Source organism: Grammomys surdaster, unplaced genomic scaffold, assembly GCF_004785775.1.
Source record: "Grammomys surdaster isolate TR1022 unplaced genomic scaffold, NIH_TR_1.0 259, whole genome shotgun sequence".
Classification (NCBI taxonomy): Eukaryota; Metazoa; Chordata; class Mammalia; order Rodentia; family Muridae; genus Grammomys; species Grammomys surdaster.
Window position 1 is genome coordinate 518,927 of NW_021604700.1, and position 20,651 is coordinate 539,577.

Sequence of the window (20,651 nt, forward strand, 5' to 3'; positions counted from 1 at the left end):
CATTAAAAGCAAATGGAGAAAACAAAACAAAATGAGTAATCTGCTAAGATTGTAGTTTCTCCAAATACCAGTAACCAAACACAATATCTTGTCATAAATTCTTCAAAAGATCTGTCAGGCCAACAAAGAAGATGCACAATTAAAGAGAATTAGTTCTCTGCATTTTTTAAAATAACAATTTAAGTGGAGGCTTCACTTTTCCCCTTCATTTCCTTCTGGCAGAAACTCCTAAGTCACATCACTGTATCTTTCTGGTAAGTTCGCTCCATTGAAGTCAAAGGCAATCCAACATTAGCAACTGGCCTTGCACCTCATGGCTCTCTGAAAACATAACTGGAAACCTGACTTCTTGTGGCATGTGGGTGTTCATCCGTTGCCCTTACTCAGTTATTAATTCTCATTTATATTGAAATTCTGGTGTGTGTGTGTGTGTGTGTGTGTGTGTGTGTGTAAGTACTTATTTATAGATTTAATGAACAAAATTATGTTAGTTAAAATATTGAGTTCATAGAAAAAGCTAATGGATATAAACCAAGAATTTCTCATCTATCACTAACAAGAAATTTCATCATTGTAGTAATTTATCTTTATAGATTTCATTGATAAAGATAGACAGAATTGAGAGGAAGAGATACAGGGTGTATTAAGTAGATGATGCGAATGATTGATGATAGATAGATAGATAGATAGATAGGCAAGTGAATGATAAATGGCCCTAAGAAGGTTACATAATATATTACTGAATATTCACTGTAATTTAAGTAAAAGAGTTAAAGTAAAACTCAAATATTGTACTGTTAATAATTGTTCTTAATTCTTTTATTCTGAACTCTTGATAACTAGAACTCATTTTGACTACTTTGTTAATTTTTGAAGCTCTTTCCTCTGAAATATAAACATTTTTTAATCTCTTCTTTTTATGTACAACTCAATCAGCTAAAGAATGTTAGAAAGCTAGTTAAGAAAATTTTATTTCTGTGTTCATCTCTTGGGGATGGTTTTTCTAAAAAGATTAGTACTTGTATGCCTTATTTAAAACATACAAACAACAACAACAACAAAAACAAACTGCATTGGGGACTGGAGAGAAAGCTCAGCAGTTAAAAGCACTGGCTGCTCTTCCATAGGACCTGGTTTCCATTCCCAGAATCCACATGGCAGCTCACAACTCTGTAACTCAAGTCTCAGGGGATCTGAAGCTCTCCTCTTATCTCCATCGGAGCTACATAAGTGCAGTGAGCAGACACACTTGCAGACACGACACCCAAACAAAACACATCAATAAAAATAAAGGGGAAAACGTTTAAACCTGTATTAGAGAATACAAATTTGGGCTGGAGAGATGGCTCAGTGGTTAAGAGCACTGACTGCTCTTCCAGAGGTCCTGCGTTCAATTCCCAGCAACCACATGGTGGCTCACAACCACTTAAAAAAAAAAAAGAGAGAGAATACAAACTTTGTTATATCCACACAGTGGAGGTTGCTCAATTCTATAAAGGAAAGAAGCTACTAAACCATAAGAAGATATGGAACAAGCTGAAATTTATTTTATTATTGTATAAAATAATCCAGTCTGAAAAGACTTCACATTATCTTACTTCCAGAAGAAAGACTAGTAGATGTCAGATGTTATGTGAGGGGAAGCATTATGTAGATAGAAAACAATGGGTATTCAAGATAACAAAACTATCTCCCCTGAGTCTGTAGACATGGGTCATTACACATTTGTCAAAACCTATAAAATGTACGTTAACTACAAACCCTTACGTAAACTGTGGACTCTGAGCAATTCTACGTTAACTGCAGGTTTGTTTATGGTAACAAGTCTACCATTCTGATGTGGAGGACTAACAGTTCAAGAATGCGATGGTAAATTCTGTGTTAACTGCACTGGGTCAAGGGATATCCAGACAGCAGGCTAATAAAACATTTCTGCATTCATTTATGGGTGTGGTTTCCAAGAAGTCTAGTGTTAAAAATCAGTGGACTATATAAAGAATAATGTCTGTCATCTTTGTGAACAAACATGGCTCAATATGAATCCATCTCTTTTTGCCCTTGGATACCTATCCCAATTGGTTCTCTAGCCTTGGTTCTCTAAGGCATGATAACAACAGCACCATCCCACTACCCCAACCATCCTAATTCTTAGACTTATAGCCCTTGACTTATAGTTATAACATCAAATTCTTTGGAGTCAGATTAAATTGTAGCCCTGTATTTCCTGGGATTCTGCCTTGCATATAGCATATCACAGGACTTCATAACTCTGCCTCTCTTTCTCTCTCTCTCTCTCTCTCTCTCTCTCTCTCTCTCTCTTCCCTTCTCTCCATACCTTTGGTTCTGTTTCTCTAGAGAAACAGACTGGGTGATTATACACACGTGTGAATGGAACATGAGGAATTTTCTGTGATTTCTTCTCAGCTTTTCTCAGGAACTAACACTTGTGAAAGTCAAATTAGAAATAATTACTATAGCTGTTAGCTCTTACCAAATATGATCAATATTCAGTTGGACCTTCCTCAAAGTTTTTTTTGAACCACTATCCCACTCCAAAAGCTGAAGAAATAATGTCCATATATTCAGAGAAAATACTAGAAGATTAACATTAGACCATAATAACATTTAAAATTCCAGACTCACATCACGTGTGGAATAAAGCCCCTCACTCTTTTTTGGACCCAAAAGTTTCTTCATGTTCTCTTTTATGTTCTCTTTCCTCTGCTGTCTGAAAGTTTTCTCCTGATCGCACAGGGCCATGCTGAACCGTAGGTCTGGGCATGAGCTATGGTGGAAAACAGAAAAGTCAATGAGCCAGGGTTCCCAGAAGCCTTGTTTTATATTATCCCCCCCTCCTAAGTTCTCCAAAGGTGCATTAATACATGCCAACTGTTTCCCTCAAGCCATTTTCCAGGAAACAACTTAAACAAGAACACAGCATGATAGTTTTCTTGAACCAGTGTGTGTCCTATGGCAAGCAATGATCTAAGACTGAACTCGAAATAGAAAAAAAAAAAAGATTAACAATATGTATTTAGATGTGAACAAATGAAAAATGTTTTCTGAAAAAAAACAGTGATATTTAGGTAAAATAAGAGTCCTCAATACATCATGTAGTAGAGGTGAGATGTCCCTCATAAGTCTTGGGTACTTGAATATTTGCTCCCCATTTGGTGTCTGTTTGGAGAAAATTAGGATGCTTCGAAAAGAATCTTACTGGGGACAGGGTTTGCATTTTGTGCCATTCCCAGTGTGCCCTCTACAATTTCTTTATAGATGGGGATATTAGCTCTTAACTGCTACTCACATCTCCTGCTACCTGCTACCTCTGCTCCACCGTCATGAACTCTAACCCTTTGGAACCTTCAGTCCCAAACAAAGTCTTTCTTTTATAAGTTGCTTTGGTCATGGTGTTTTATAACAGCCATAGAGATGTGGCCAACTCACATTGTATATTAGCAGAGTAAAGACTTTCAGTACAGAAGGATGTTTGTGGGTCTTTAGTTCAGTATTTTACAAGATTACATTCTCAGGAGTTCTCTTGTCTCTGCATCCCCGCCACTCTAACATCGTAATACTCACTAACAGCACAAAGTGTTTGCTCCCAGGGAACATTTTTTTCAGAAATACTATCTTAATAAATACCCTTGTCTAATGGAGGACTCCCTCAAATAGGAAAGAACTTCAAATAAGAGAACTCCAGATACCCACAAATTTAGGGACATCTATAAGATATCGAAATCCCTGTATTTACAATCTTTCTTTTGAATACTGGTAATAACAATATCTTAGAAACATATACCCTGCTTAAAATAAAACCACATCAAGCATAATGCATGTGGAAGAAATTTTTACACATGTAGGTGGTCAAGCAACAATGGGAAATAGGCTTTAAAAACTAATTATATCCATGGGAATAGAAACATTACTAGAAAAAGAGCCCTTGAAAACAAGCTCTTATTCTGACAACTATTACCCAGCTTCCAAATTGTTGGAAAAGTAAGGAAAAAATGTACAACTCTGCCATTTGTATTTTTTAAAATGAGCAGATAGTTGAAGGAGACTATAATGATACTGTTATATATTCAAAATTTTAGGAATTATTTTGCCCACCAACCATTTTCTTTAGTAATATAACTTAATATTCTTCATCTGAGTAAATAAATAAACTTACCAAACTTCAAGAGACATTTCCAGAATCATTTCAGTGACCTATAAAAGGAACATATTAACTATATGAGGTAATAAAACAGATGTGCTTGATATTAAACAGTCAAAATAAAATTTGAGTGACAGATTAAACAAAGAAAAAAAAGTGAGAGTTCCACACTGATCTCTCTATATAGACATATTTGTCCATTTTTGTTAGTTACATACCACACAATAAATTATGTTAGCAAGTACTAGAATTACCTCTGACTGATTAGTAGTATGGATGTTATGGTGGTAATCAACTGCTTTCTGATTAGATTTGAGATGTGATCCACAGAAGGGAATTCATGCCTCATCCTGTAAACCTGTTCAAAAGTCCATGGCGGCTGGGGAGATCACAGGCCCTGGGGTGAAATCTATTCCTGTTGTTTTACTAAATGGACATGATGTCAAACTGCCTTCTAAATATTTGTTTATATTCATGAATTAGTGTTCTCCAGCTTTGGTCAGAAAAGCTTCTGCTCGCAGTGGGCAACAGCTAATGAAGATACCCATAACTAGTAAAACTTCTAAAAATAACTGACTGTGTTGAGCGTTCAGCTGAAAATAGAGTATCTCTATTGCCTACTGCAAGGCTCAAGAAACACCAACAAAAGGGGGTTGGAATGAATGTAAGAGGCGGAAGATGGGTAGAGCTTGCTATGAAACACTGTCTTCTGCATGTGTTGTGGCATGTATGAACTCACAGAGGCTATGGTTACCTCTACAAGACCTGTATAAGGAGGGACCCCTCAATATTCCACCACAGACAAGAGGGTTACTCATGGTGCTCCACACTTTCTTGAGAAATTATTAGCAGGTAATGGTTAGAAAATCATTTTCCTCAATAGTCACTGGTAAGTTACCCATGCTCCAGTGAATAAACTCTCAACCATGTTCCTTCAAGCAACTCTTATTAAACTCAGTGCATCATAAAAACAAGCAAAAAGACAAAAAGTGAAAGCAGGAAGATGAAGGAGGACATGGTGGTGGTGTTCAGCAAGAGTGGAAGGGAGATGAGCGTGAATGGGGAGAAATATTTAAAATGCAGTGTGTGTGTGTGTGTGTGTGTGTGTGTGTGTGTATGAAATTGTCAAAAATGGTAATTTCATTTAAAACAGAAATGGATCTGCTTTGTTGTTTTCTTGCTATATTGAAACAAAGTACTCAGTTCCATAATTATGATTCATAAAATGAGAAAAATGCCTGGAGAGTTAGCCCTGGGATTGCAAGAGCGGGAGAGCCAGATCTGCCCCTCACCAGCAGTATCACGTGGAAGAGCAGGCCCTGCTCCCTGACTAGGCAATACAGTGGAGTTTAACAAGATGGTGAAGGCTTGGGTGAGCCAGCTCCAATGGGAGAGCTGGCCCAGAAGGAGAGCCAGCTCAACCCTTTGCAACCTACAGCATTTGTGAGAGTGGTTGTCATGCCTCAACTGCACAACACAGTGGAACTGACTTTGGTGGCATAGATGCAGGTGAGCCAACCCCTAGGTAATGACAGTGGGAGAGCTGACTCTGCCCCTGCCAGCAGCAGCATTGGGTGGGCTAACCAGAGCAGTGTTAGAGAGTTTGACCTGGAGGTGCAGATGTGAGAGAGCCAGAGGGCTGACCAGACCAACAATGATCCAGGCTTAGATCCAGATCTTTGAGTTGGGCCATCCTAAAATCTACATCATCTATGAACTGCTGTAGTGTGTGAAAGGTTTCATCCAGATGATCTGAAGCTGCAGGATCTTCATAACAGAGGGAAACAACAGGATAACCAAGAGCATTCCTGATGATGAACTGGCAGAAGCCAGAGGCCTCAGACTAGACCAATGACTCACTACAGTGAACATTTGAAGTGAAGATGTGTGGACACGGGGGTGTACTGTGGGACACATTGTGACACACTACAGCTTCCATTACGAGATGTTTTCTATGCTTTGTTTTGTTGTTCTGTTTTTTATTTTCTTTTGAGGGGGAGGTTGCAAGGGAGAAAGATAAATACAAAGGGAAAGGGAGACAAATGGGACTGCAGTGCATGATGTGAAACTCACAAAGAATCAATAAAAAAGTCAAATAATAATAATAAAATAAGGTACACTCCTTTTGACTGTACTTTTTGGGAATTGGTTGTGTTGTAGATCCAACATCCACCATGGCCAAGAAACTAAAGAAAGCCTTGGAGGAAGTTATGTATGTGTATAACAAGCAATAGGGTTGGAACTGGGATTCTCATGCCTACTGGATACCCAGCAGGCTTCAAGAACATCTACCAATGCAATGTGGGGAATCCAGGTTTTATTTTCTCAAGCTTACTTGAGAGCCAACCAAACTGTATCATGTTAATTAGACAAATCTTGTTTAACTTAAAGGGAGAGGCTAATATCCACAGAGTCAAAATTTATGAAAAGGTGCCTTTGCCAAGAGTACATCTCTGCTGTATTGAAAGACCTCTGACATTAGTACCCATGATATCAGTACTGAATAATGTCCCTTAAGACTGTCACAAGAACTAGGGAGGCAATGGCCTGAACGTGGTTGTATAATTTTAAAATTATGTTATTACTTTTATTATACCAATTACCATAAGAACATAGGTTGGAGTTACTGATCAATTGTTACTATCGAGTAGAACTACAATGTACTTTTTGAAATGTGAAGGGCATGAGTTTATAATCATCAAACGATGCTAGAAAACATTAGATTTGTTAATTTGGGGGTTCGCGGTATAGGAAGAAGACAAAATAGCAGGAGCTTTTTAAAGGTTTAAGATAAGTTCATAGATGATATTCAGGATGAACTTTAAAAGATAATAAAACCTATATAAACCTTTGTCTCACCGTGCACTGAACTTCAATAGATTTCTACTACTAGTCCAAGTACTACTCATAGTATCTGGAACTGATGGGTAATCAGTTCCAAATGAATACTGAGTCAATGCTCATGTGTGTGAAGTACATTAGACAATCTTGTTCTTTTAAGAAATATAAACTTACTAATAGATATAAAATCTTAGAGTGGTCTGACCCACAGAACATTTCTTCTGCCTAACTTTACAAATCTTAATTCATGAAATATGTAAATATTACTTTTATAGCTAATAAAATATATTCCAAACATTCTAGGATAAAATGAATTATACATGCCCAGATGAATTGTGGTTCAATATTAGTCAAAACTGACAGGCTTTAAAATAATTAGCATGTAACAATGGGAGTATTGCCTGACCACATCCCAAGATACTATGCCTAATTTCACATTTTGAAATTTCAACTTAAATCTTTCCAAAAAGGGATTTGGAAAAGGTTCTATGGTGAATAATTTTATCAGAGATATTTAGTAAAATAAATGAGGCATAGGCAACACAAATTCTTTTTTGTAGTTGTTGCTGGTATTGGGTGTTTGTTTTTTTGTTTGTTTGTTTAGACAAAGTCTCACTCTATAAGCTAAGCCAGCCTAGAACTGGTAATTTCTCCTTAGCCCCCGTGCTTGGGAATTACAGCCATGTCCCATCATACTTGGCTGTATATTCTGTTTTTCCAAAGAAATACATGAAAGTTGCCATTAATATAAGACTAGACTGAGTGTATTTTTCTCCAAAGGGCCAAATCTCCATGTATAAATGGATAGAAAATAAACTCTAATGCACTATTGCAATATGTACCTCATGAGACTAAAAAAGCTGAATTTCCAACTGGCAATTCCTGAAGCAACTTTATTATTGAGATACTTAATGCTTGAAGGTATCCTGTGCCTCACTGTTCCACTGATTTAACAAACAAAACTAAAATTGTGTATGCCATGTTTGGGCTATATTTGTATTCCCCAGAGAATACTCTTTCAATCCATCTCTATGTTCCTTTTAAGATAGTCTGATTCTAGATAGAAGACAAAGATCTTGAGGTAAAGGCAGCATAAAAGCAGGCACAGGATGTTTCTGTCATCTGGAACATTTCAGGATGTGTTGCTATGGCTCTCGTCATGGGTCAGCCCCTAACTTCTTTGTGTTGCCCAAGCACATGACAGAGGATCAGAAGGAAGTTCTAGCTACCTTCCCCACTTCATGCACTGTGTTCAGACTTGCAGTGAAACCTGATATTCATGATCTCTACATCTTCCACCTGGAACATGTCATTCAGCTAAAACATCTACAAAAATATGCACTTCCTGTGAGGTATTAGACAATGACTGAAGCTTCTTCCCACACACTACTGTAGAAAGAAAAGGTAACCAAATCTCCAAGGCATCTCCCCACCATTAGCCCCTTCTGAACAAATCAGAACTCCAACTCTTCTCAGAATCAGAGATGTAAAAAGCTGACAGCACCAATTATGCATTATTGTAGAAACTAAAAACCTCTTCTTTGCATTCCATGGTGGAGAAGAATTTTGACATCTCCCATTGAACGGGTTTAGTCAGAGAAAGCAAAGGCAGCTGGAGTAGAGAAACTATTGTTTAAGACATTTCAGACTTTAACATAATTTCTAATGTGTCAAAGCCATTGGTGCTCTTGAATATGTCAAAAGAATGAAACTATAAAAGCAAATATAGTGTCTGGTAACAATGAGCTATTTTTAAGCTATTACACTGAAAAGATCAACAAAATTTTCCTATTGGTAAAGAGTTCTTCAAATACTTTATAACATGCTATGTCCATACTTTAATATTTGTTTCCTGTCAATAAATCATTATTTTGCATTCTGATCCCTGGTCTGTTCATCCTCATTTCTTCTAGACAGACATGAAGGTAAATGATGGCCATGTGGACTCAGTAATTGCACACATCCGTCACAGGAGCAACAATGATATTTTAAGTATATCTGTATTTATGTGACCCATGCAAGATAATAAAATGAAAATTTGAAAGAGTCACTTTTAAAAAGAGTCATATTTCCATATCATGCTAGTAATACTACCCTGTGAAGAACAAAATATAATCTTGACAAGAAAGGGTATTCTGAGCATTGAGTGGGGACTGTAACTCAGCCAGTGCAAATGGAGTTACAGGCACAATGAAGGGACACTCAGAAATAGCATTTTTAATATATAAAACTTGACTAACATAAAATTAGTTTTGCCTACAGATGATCTTCTCTTAGTCAAGAACTCAGGACAATGGTCATCCATTGTATGCCCTAGGCAATCTTCAACGATTTGAAAGATGAAGAAACTACACTCTGTTTCCTGTGGCTTGTTCCTCTTTGTTCTCTATGACCTTACAATTCCTCAACTTAACCTTTTATCAAATGTGACCATCAGTCGGAATTATGAAGAGCTGGATAATAAGTAGCTTGGCTGCACTTGGCTCTGTGGTCTCTCTAGCTTTTGTCTGTTAAACTTTTCTATTTCCCAAGTTTTCAACATTTCATATAAACAAAATCATTCAAACTGTGGCCAGGTACTATACTATGGCTTGTAGCTGCCTGTGTTGTACTTTCTTCATAGAAGTTACTGCCTAATACAGGGGCAGCAAGAATAAGGGAATATTCTAAAATACCCTGTCATTTAAAAGGTATCTATTGTGAAGATATGAGATGATTCACTTCACCACATTGTCTATTGTCCAATATAAAATGTATTCTTTCTTAATGCCAGGAACTGTTTGACCTTTTTTTGTACTATACTAGTGCACAGTCGACTATCTGATGTCTTTGACATCTGTCTTATGGATATTTGCTGTAATGAAACACCATGACCAAAAACAACTTGGGGAGGAAAGAGTTTACTTCAGCCTATACTTATAGGTAAGAGTCCATCACTAAAGGAAGTCTAGGCAGGAACTCAAACAGGACAGGAACCTGGAGGTGGAAGCTGATGCAGAGGTCATAGAAGAGCACTGCTTACTGGCTTGCACCCTATGGCTTGCTCAGCCAAGTTTCTTATAGCACCCAGGACCACCAGCCCAGGGATGGAACCATCCCCAATCTGAGGCACTCTCTGTCATCAATCACTAATTAAGAAAATGCCCTACAGGTTTGTCTCGAGCTTAATTTTATGGAAGCATTTTCTTAATTGAAGTTCCCTCCACTCAGATGACTTTAGCTTGTGTCAGTTTTTCCACAAAACTCTTGAGCACATCATCTTATCCAGTGATTCCCAGTCTTTACACAAAGTGATGTCACTGATGTAAAATTCTGTGCTGATAGACCTATTAGGACAAAGGATTTATAATTCTAGTGCATTGAATGTACCTAACCCACCAGCTCACTTTGGATTAGCAAAACAGTTTCCTGTACAGTATTAGATCTGTTGTTGGTATAATGGGATGGGGATAATAGCAGTATACTCCCATTGGTGGCCAAACAAAACAGCAAATTCTAAAATCTATGGCTACAGCTCATTGGTAAAATCCTTGTTTAATATGCTAAGGTGCGGGTCTCTATCTTCAGTATTCATTTAAAAAAAATAAAAAGAAAAAAAGAAAAGAATTCATAATTTTTAAATTATGACATCTAGTTAACGGATCAGTGCTCTATACACTGTAAAGCCAGAATCATGCTGAACACTATGACCTGGGGCCTCTGTAGTATCTTGATGTTCCTCCAAACTCTACCTTATCTCCTGAACTTACCTAACATAGAGTAAGTCTCTGACTTCCCACAAGACATAATTCCTCAATGAAATCACCCTGATGCGAACAGGTGTTTGAGTCCTGAACTCACACTCAAAGCTCCCATTGTTTTAACATTTTGCTGCTATCTCTTCCACAGAATTCATTTCAAGTCAGAATCATGTCTAAGCAACAATGAAAGCAATCAGCCAAAATTAGACAACTGCCACAGAGGCATGAAACATGGCTATTTTTAAGCAATAATGCTAACTTCCAAATAAAGACAGAAAATTAAAACATAGTGAAAACCTGAGGCTGCAGTATTGGCCAAAACAAACTTACTTTATCCAGAAAAACAATGAAGTATAATTTCTGTCTGGCTTCCAAACTGTAGCATTTTCATGGTTTGTTTGAAGTCGGCTAGTTTATACACATCCAAATAACTTCTGAAGGACCTAGACCAGTGGTTCTCAACCTGTGGGACACTACCCTTTTGGGTGTTGAACTTTACAGAGGTCACTTAAGATCATCAGAAAACACAAATATTTACATTATGGTTCATTACAGATGGTTACAAGCTACTATATGGTTACTAGAAACTGAACTCAGGAGTTTTAGAAGAACAGCCTGCACTTTTAATCTTTGAGCCCTCTCTCCAGCCCCACATTATGATTCATAACAGTAGCAAGATCACAGTTATGAAGTAACAATGAAATAATTTTATGGTTGAGGTCACCACACCATGAAGAACTGTATTAAAGGGTCTCAGTATTAGAAAAGTTGAGAACCATTGACCTAGATCTTTTGAACCAAAATTTCCTATTATAACCTAAGAACTGTGTTTGATAAATTCAGGAATGACCTATTAGAGTAGTCTGAATCATTTTCAAACAAATGACTGTTGAATTCAACTCTATCTGTGTTTGAAATAATGAGTGCCTTTACGTCAATAAAGATAAGTAAGTTTACTATCCAGCTAAATCAGTTTCATGAAGCACGTGATTCACATTTGGTTGAATCTGATCAGTAACAATTATAATGAGGATATCTAGCATTTATCTAGTGATTGCTGAACCATGTATTATATGAATACGTTCCCAGTATTAACCTGCTTAACTATAACCACAATCCTAAGATGTGGGTACTGGATGTATCTCTGCTTCCTAGATGAGGGTTTGAGGGAAAAACAACGAGTCTACCATCTCTCGAACTAATCAGTCAAAAGTCATAAACTCCAACAAGCAGAAGCCCCCTGGCTCAGAGACTAAGGCTGTCCCAGGTACTATCAGCCGACTGTTGTGGTGCTCTCAGTAGAAAGCTATTCTGCTCTCTAAGCTCTGACGACAACAATAAAACCTAATCTTGACTTGAGAAATTCCAGTTGAACCAAAAACTGGAGACCCAGCTCTGAGACTGATAAATTTGAGGCTCTAAGGAAGAACCTCATACAACAATTCCTGTTTTCCAACTCAGCAGCCCACACCCCTACTAAGAAATTGCTTGACTCAACTTTTACACATCGTAGCTGATGACAGAGGCTTTCACCTCTCTGCCTATCACCTTCCATTCCCATTCCAGTTACTTTCCAGAGAAACACTGTACTCTTAGGGCATCCATCTTTTTGACACGCATCTCAACACCAAGTATCTTTACATGGTAACTTTGCCTTGCTAACCCTTTCTTAGGAAAAAGCCTAACCTTGTTTGCTCTCAGTTTCCTGTTACATGGGCACAAACCTGCTGTGAGTCACTATTCATACTGAAAGATGCTATGTCAATTCTTGCATCTCGAATCTATGTGCTGCTGTGTCCTGAGCCCTCATACCTCTTCTTTCTTCATTCATCAACTCTCTCTTTATTAGCCTTACTTAGAAACATGTTCTTGAACTTGCTGTGCCAATCCGAGACAATGGCTTCCCTCAGTCATTTTCTCTGGTAATTCTTACGAAAACTGTCCTCTATCCCTTTAGTGAGGCACTAAGGCCATACCTTTGTTTCAAGGACAAGCTTAGCCTTTGATGCCCATGCTGTCCACAATGGCTGTAACCCACCATTTTCATTCCCTTTTGGACCGAGTTTCTTGCCCTTCTCTCTATTTTTTTTTTCTATACTGGAGCCATTCCCTTCTCACAGGTACTTTGCCAGGCAATCTGGTCTCCTAGACTGCATTGGTCAGTTTTCTGTTGTTACAACCATAGAAGCTATGTATGTTATCAAAAAACAAAAACAAACACCACGGGTTTACATTGCTTAGATAGTTTAAAAGGCTGAAAGTCCAAATCAGGTTGCCCCATGAATGCCTCATGATGGATGGTATGGCAACAATTTGAACTCCCAGAGATTATGTCAAAGGCAGAGAACAAGAACATGAGGTGGTACCAATTGTGTTATTTTAACAATTCCTCAACTCCAAGAATGGTCAGCATTAATCCCTTCAAAAGGTAACACCTGCATATCTGAAAGGCTCCAATCCACCACCTGTCAACACTGCTATCCACACATTCCCAGTCCTGGAATCCCAGGAAGATATATGGAAACCATAGGAAGGGTCTTTCTATCTAGGATATCTTCTGCCCTCAGCCTATAAAATTCCCTTCTCAGCTACATTTTCTAGGATGACATTTGCTACCCTCTTCACCACACACATATATGAATCCCTTTATTCTTCTTCTCTGGTTTGTGAAGCATTTCTTCCTACTACTAATGTGAGCATCTCTCCCTGGTTTAACTTGCTTTTCTCGTCTGGTTTAGTATGCAGAATATTAGCTTCAGAAAGACAAGGACACTTGTTTGTTTGCTCAAGGTTGAAACCAGTGGTCGGAGAAGTAACTGCGCATTCCTGGGTGTTCATTGGTTATTTGTGAATAGATGGCGGGGGGGAATAGGTGACAGACAAATACAGCAGATGAAGGTTAATGACAGAATGTGACAGTGCTTGTGAAATGAATGAATTAATAAATGAGTGGCTTATTCCTTTAGCTTTGTACACGTATTTTCTGCACTAGGCACATGTCACTCAAAGTGATCCTATATAATTCCTGATTGGCACTTAATACTGAAGTGCTTAGCAGTAAAGCATGCTGCCATCTGTTATCCATTTAGAAATGTATCAAAGGGAGTTAGTTAGCTGATGAATGAGTGAAGAGATGAAGAAACATAGAGCAGGCACATGCACTTGTTTGCTGTAGAAACATTTAATTTTTTATGTTTGAAAAACATCATAATAAAATTTTGTGTTGGAGGGGCAGATTAGACTGCTTTACAAAGGCCTTCTTCCCTTGCTGCATGAACTATAAACTTTAAGTGTTCACCAAGTGCTGTCAGGCCATCATATTATTTGGGATGGGGGTGGCTTTGTTGTTGTTTTATACTTTAACATGTTATTTTGTGTTCATGTATGTATGTGTCCATTCGGTCTCCCACAAATGCCATAAGCACTTTTAACTGAAGGTGAAAGGGAAAGTCACAACTCTCCCTCCACCATGTCATCCTTGATGAAATGTGTCACCCAGTTTTAGGCTTGGTAGCAGGTGCCCTTACCCACTGAGGCAGCTCTACAGACCCTTTTGTTTTTCCCTTTGGAAGACAGGATTTGGGTACATAGGCCAAACTGGTCTAAGACTCATCTCCCTGCCTCGGCCTCCGGAGTGCTCATTAACAGGCAAGTGCCACCACACCCAGTGGCACACACCCAGCACTGTTTTTTTTGCTTTGTGGAATTTTCTTCCTCGTGTTTATCACGAGCTGCTGTTGAGTGATTCTGTAGTTGCTCACTGTCGCCTTGTTAGCATCCTTACGAGAATGTGAGTCTCTGGAACTAGGATCCTGCCCATCATGTCATCTGCTCTCTGTTCATCACGAAGCAAGACACAGGGAGCACACAGGCTCCTCACGTATTACTCGGCACTGTACACGTGACTGCCTACCTTTCACACAGATCATTCGGTTCTTGAGCACAGACATCTCTGCCTCTCTAATACTTAGTAAGCTTCTGGCATGCAGTAAGCCCTCACATTCTCCTCATATTGAAGCTTGTCATTCCACTGACAGAGTCAGAATTTTGACATTATGTAATATGCAAATGAAAGGGCTTTACCCTTTCTGGTTTTATTTTTAATGTCTGTGAAATGGGAAGAATTGTAGGTACTTTTGGGAATGTAGTCAAAGGAACTAAGGGAAAGAGGAGCTTGGAAATAATCCATTCTAAACCTCATTTTAAGGATGAAAGTGAGACTCAGAGAAAGCAAATGACAAGTCAAACATCTGGAAGGAGAACAATGTCAATACAAACAAGATTACAGACTCCAAATTCTGTTTCTACCACAAAATGGCCAGAACTGTCCCTGGGAGTCAACCCAAGCTCAATTGGAGTTTCCTGTTGATTCACCAGCTGTGTCCTGGCCATGGACTCCACTCTGGTTGCGTCAATATTGACTTTCCAATGCCAAAAGTTTGAGAGAGCTTTGACTAGTAATGTCTTGGCTTGTGATTTTTGTGCTTTTTCACCAAAGCCAAGTGCTCTTCTTATTATATCATGTTGCCATAATTATCGGGAAGGTTCACTTAAGTTTCTGCTCTCCCAGCATTCCCTAGCGACTCATTCTCTCTTACATGTCTGTGAGTGTTACAGACAGAAAGCCACCCACCTAGGGCAGGTCCTATCTTGGGAAATGAAGAGGAAGGCAAGGCTCTCATGGGGCTCTCTCAGGTGATCCAAGAAAGAACCCCAGACCATCACTCAACCTGCCAATTCCCCTTCTCCCAGTGAGCACTCAAGCCCATCAGCTGGAAGGGCTGACATTCAATACAAATCTCAAGGGACTCTAGAGAGAAAAGTAATGCAGAAAAGCTTTTTGGCCTAACTATTTTCCCAGACACACTAAGGGAAATAATTACATAACCTACTCTCAATTCAGGAATGTAGACAGTCTCTTCAGAACTCAAGGGTTATATAATTTAACCATAGGAAATGACAGAGGGAAAGGAAATATATTTTTTCCACCATAATATCTTCCTACATAATCAGTTCTTGGATCAGAGATTGAGGAATAAAAGAACTGTTTTCGGAAAGGCTAATCCAAGCTTATAAAGCTCTCAACAAATCTTTATTAAAATCCCAGGCAGAGTGAGCCTTCAGGTGTTTCTGATCATCTCTATGCCCTTTGCCCCAGCACTCACCACTGTGGACCTGGCAAATCCTTAACTCACCAGGTCTCATATTGTTTTCTTCCTTCAAGACTGCGCTTCTGTAGTTGCTTATGTCTAGAATGCTCAAAGCTATATCTCTGCCTCCTGAATCGCTACCCTTTCCTCAAGTCAAACAGTACCAAAAGCAGAACACATTCATCTATAGTGCTTTATATGTACCAGCCACTGTTCTAGGCAGCACTGTATGTATATACGCATATACCATGCTTACTATTTATGTTTTAATTATCATTGCATATTTAATATGGAATATACTATATAATATTAATATTTAAACTATCAAATTTATATATAGCTTATATTTTATGCAACAAAGTATAACAAGTTATAATTAAATTTGTCAAGGTATTAACCACTATGTTCACTATTCAAACTGGTCAAATCATCTGGTGCCTTCTCTCATAAGAACTTTAATTAAACTCTATACATACCTTACTGATATTTATCTCAATGAATGGTGATTTCTTATTATTACACATATGTACACACACATCACACACACACACTTCCTTCCACTTCCTATTATCACTCCAATACCATCTCTACCTCAGAGGAAGACAATTGAGGGAAGAACTCCCTGTATCTTATTCCTTATATGATATGACTTGTACAAGTAAAATGGCTGATACATTGTAGTTTTTTCAATAAATGTTTATAAAATGAGTGAATGAGAATAAGTTCAAAGGTATCCACAGGAAAGTAAGCCATGCATCTCTTGGTATTGCATAGAACACATGCCCTCCAGAGTAGGGAAAGGATCCGTGGAAATGCACAGAAATGGATTCTCAGTCTCTAGGTGGTCAGATCATGTGGACTACTCAAGGAACCTGTGCTTGCAAGTTAACTTCTAAGTAAGTGCATATCCATCGTGTGCATGTAAGTCATGGACTGACTCTGCAGGTACATCTAATTAGTATTTTATTTTTTAGTCTATATGGTTTTATTTACCAGTAGAAATTATTAAGTTGGGTAGTATCAGTAAGATACTGCTAGAAAATACCACAGATTGTTATCATGGGAGATCAAATGGGAAGAGGTTATCTGAGCTTGCAGTAGGACAGGCAATATGGGGGAGCTGAGAGTTATGGGAGAGGTTTGTGTGAGTAGAGGAACCTGAAATCATTCTAAGGATGAGTGAAAGCAGTGTTTCCCTGGGCATGATACAATGTGTTAACTAGCCCACCAGTCAATTACATGTCTCACCTAAGTCCTCTAATTCAGTTCTTATACATTTTTTGTACATTAACATACAGTGAGTTTGTTCTGAACAAATAATTTATCCAAGAGTTCTTTTTCTTTCATAAATAACTACCAAATTGTGACTACTATGAAAGTAGAAAGATAATAAGAATAACCCAACATTATTCCTTCTGATCTTTCACTGATTGGGGCCTAATTATTTGACCCAGAATTATTTCCTTAGTGATGCTTAATTTATAGCAATATATCAAGAGTAAACATATGTGTTTATAGTAGTAATAATAAATGCATTTTCAAACAAAGTAGCACACAGTGTTGAAATATTTTGCATTTTGCAACATCTTATTATCCCAAATGCTAACAGATTCTCCAATGGAGTCCAAAATCGATGTTTAATATCACTGTTACTATTTGTGACAACAAAATATCAATGCCTCATAGTATTTATCACTTCAATCAAGGTGTATATATTTGACAAGAAGAGATTATTTAGTACAGTTGTCTATGTATATGACAAATGGTAGAGTGTTTGCCTGGCCTGTGTAAGGTCCTGGCTCTAAGTCATAGCAGCCCACAGAATAACCAGAGAGGACACGGTAAAGACAGGACGCAAAAGAGCAAACAGAATGAAAGATAAAATCTATGAGGAAATTTAAGTTTCCAAACATTAAGCCCAACTTTTGAAAATAAATCGATGCACATGGAACATGGAGAGGGACGTGATTCTGCTGCTACTTACTTGGTTGAAAATAAAAGGGACTTCTTTCTTCTCTCCCACCTTCATAGAAGAGACAGGAAATGTAGCTGTGCCTAGGGTTTCATCCATGACGTAATTGGCATCCATCAATGTGATCTATGAAGCAAAGCAGAACGTAAATAGTTTCCCAGAATCTTTAGAAGCACTATCTAAAATGTCTATCACAGAGGACAAGAGTGATAGTACAACAGCTAAGGGAACTAGATATTCTTCCAAAAGGACCTAGATTCAATTCCCCACACCTATGGGGCGTGTCACACTGTCTGTACCTCCAGTTCTAGGGAATCTAGTGTCCTTGTCTCACTTCTGTGGACCTTGTGTGAACATAATGTACAGGCATACATACTGCCAAAACACTCTACACATAAAATTTAAAAATAAAGTATTTTTTTAAAAGAATCTGTTGACCGTATAAAGTTCTAGGCCAGGTACGGTAACACAGAACCTTTAATGCCAGCATCAAGGGGACAGGGCAGGCAGATATTCGGAGTTTGAGGCCAGTTTTCTCTACAAAACAGGTTCCATGTCAGCTACAGCAAGAATCTGGCTCAAAATGTAATTTAAAATTATCTAAAATAATACTTCATAGTCCCTTAAGGATCTCATATTTTTGTTTTTTTTAAATTTTTGTCCATTCTAGACAAGTAAGCTATACACACATTCCCCTAGAAGCCTCAATAATTAATACACAAAAATACTCTATTTTCCTTCTTAATACTACATTTCTATTCAAAGTAATAGATTCTACATATTCCTGACTGACCAATATTTATTAAAATGGAATATTATTAACTATTTTGAAATATGTAAAAGAAATACAGAAAATCAATACAGCTGCTTTTTAAAAATCCATATAAATAGACCTTAAGAGCAATTGACAATATTTGTATTCTGTTTTTTGTTTTGTTTTTCTTTTTAAAGAATTCTCATCTTTAGAACAGAGGCTACATTTTCTCTAAAGTGCACAAGCATCCTAAAATTCTACCTGGATACTCACATAACTCCATGCACACCATCCAGAGGCTCAGCAAGTATGGCACCCAGCTCACAGGCAACCAACAGTAATTTGAGGGGAAAGAAATCAGTGAGGAAGAGACTTGATGTCTCTCTGCATGGGAATGAGCATTGTTCACATCCCCCAGATGATTTACTAACCTCCAAAACATTTTCCTGATTAGGATCCAAAATGAACTCAAAGGTCTCATTCCACACGGGGTTTATGTCATTATTGAAGTGTCTTGTTCGCTTCCTGCTGTCAGGGGTTGTAGAGATGAAGAGTTCCACATAAGGATCTGGAGTGTCTACTACAGAAATCAATGGAAGAGATGGAGACAAAAACATAACTCACAGTCTGAACCTTTTTGCTAATGCAAGATGTTAAATCACTTCCAGTAAGTCTGTAGTAGTATACATCAAAATGTGAGAACACACAACAGAACATCACAAGATGATATCCTTTTTACATAGTCTGTCCATTCCTTCCATTAGAGATGAACAAGAAGGAATTGTTTATAAAGCAATCTATTCAGAAATTCATCCATCTGCAGGGCCAGCATCTTGCTGGATCCAGCTACCCCAGAAGGAGAAGAACGTTGCTCATCTAACTCTGTAGTATGACCTCACTACAGGTTTATAATGGTAACAAGATCACAAATCCAAGATCCTCATATTGGTCTACATTAGAAAAATCGTCTTGCTTAGTTTGCTTACCTAACACCATAATAAAAGGCACTGTGAGAAAAATACTGCTGCTGACAGAAACTCCATCTTCTCCAAAGTGCACAGGCATCCTGAAATTAGGCTGGGCAGCTCTAAGATGCAGCAGTCATATTACCCATCAGCCTGTCTTTACTGTGGCAGTATTTGCTCAAACTAAAGTGAGATATCTAAAAAAATGAAAGCCCTTTTTATGTCACATAAAAGTCCACCTGAGTCATGCCTATGTACACTCCCTTAACTACAAAGAAAGAGATGCAAGCAAAGGAGCTATGTTATCTTATTCCTACTATGTTTATACATAACTAAGTTACTCAAACAGTATAAATGGTGATTTTTTTCCTGTTCCATGAGTCCACTGTCTCCTTTGATAATCTTATACCACTGTTTGTTCTTTTACTGTATGTATGAAATGATACATCTGTCTTTTCCTATAAGACCATAAATAGCTTGAGGCCAAGGATCATAATATGTTCCTTTCATGCTTTCAGAATCTGTCAAATAAAATCTGCCACAGTAAAATACAAGGTCTGCATTTGTCTTTAACACAACCTTTTCCATGTGGCCACCAATAACTATACGTGATGGTTCTTGATTAAACATTTTCAATACACATTTATTTCATTTAAATCTCATATCACAATACAATAAGAACTATATTTTAGTACATATGATGAAATCAATAGGAACTGACATGTGTCAGGCAATCTATCCTCTGACCTACAGCTAAGCTTCAGAGAAAGATCTTGAACTTGGGTCATCTAATTACATCAGCTGCAGCCTTAATGACATCTTGTCCCTAAGAAATAATAAAAAGAGGTCATAAAACACAGATTTCCATGAAGAGAAGAGCTGGACAAAGAGTATGAGGCAAAGAAATAAGGGAATATAAATATCTTTCCAGCCAACACCAAGCAACGGGCATCACTCCGGACAACTAGCACAAGAACTGGAGAGGAAAGCCCTACTAGAGGGGAAAAAAAAAAGAATAAACTAAGCTATCTTGCTACCAACACTAAAATTGATCCCTACCATATACAACT

At 37.9% G+C, this 20,651-nt stretch overlaps 1 protein-coding gene across 2 annotated transcripts in view; it reads right to left on the reverse strand.

Annotated features, from left to right (window-relative positions):
* Pla2g4a (phospholipase A2 group IVA) overlaps positions 1-20,651 on the reverse strand; it is a 137,318-nt gene that overhangs the window by 58,171 nt on the left and 58,496 nt on the right. For both annotated transcript variants that reach the window (XM_028775733.1, XM_028775734.1), the window contains 4 exons: positions 19,048-19,196; positions 17,875-17,988; positions 4,175-4,212; positions 2,644-2,785 (listed from right to left, as the gene is read on the reverse strand). In XM_028775733.1, the coding sequence (XP_028631566.1) occupies positions 2,644-2,785; positions 4,175-4,212; positions 17,875-17,988; positions 19,048-19,196 (443 nt within the window). The remainder of the gene's footprint in view (positions 1-2,643; positions 2,786-4,174; positions 4,213-17,874; positions 17,989-19,047; positions 19,197-20,651) is intronic.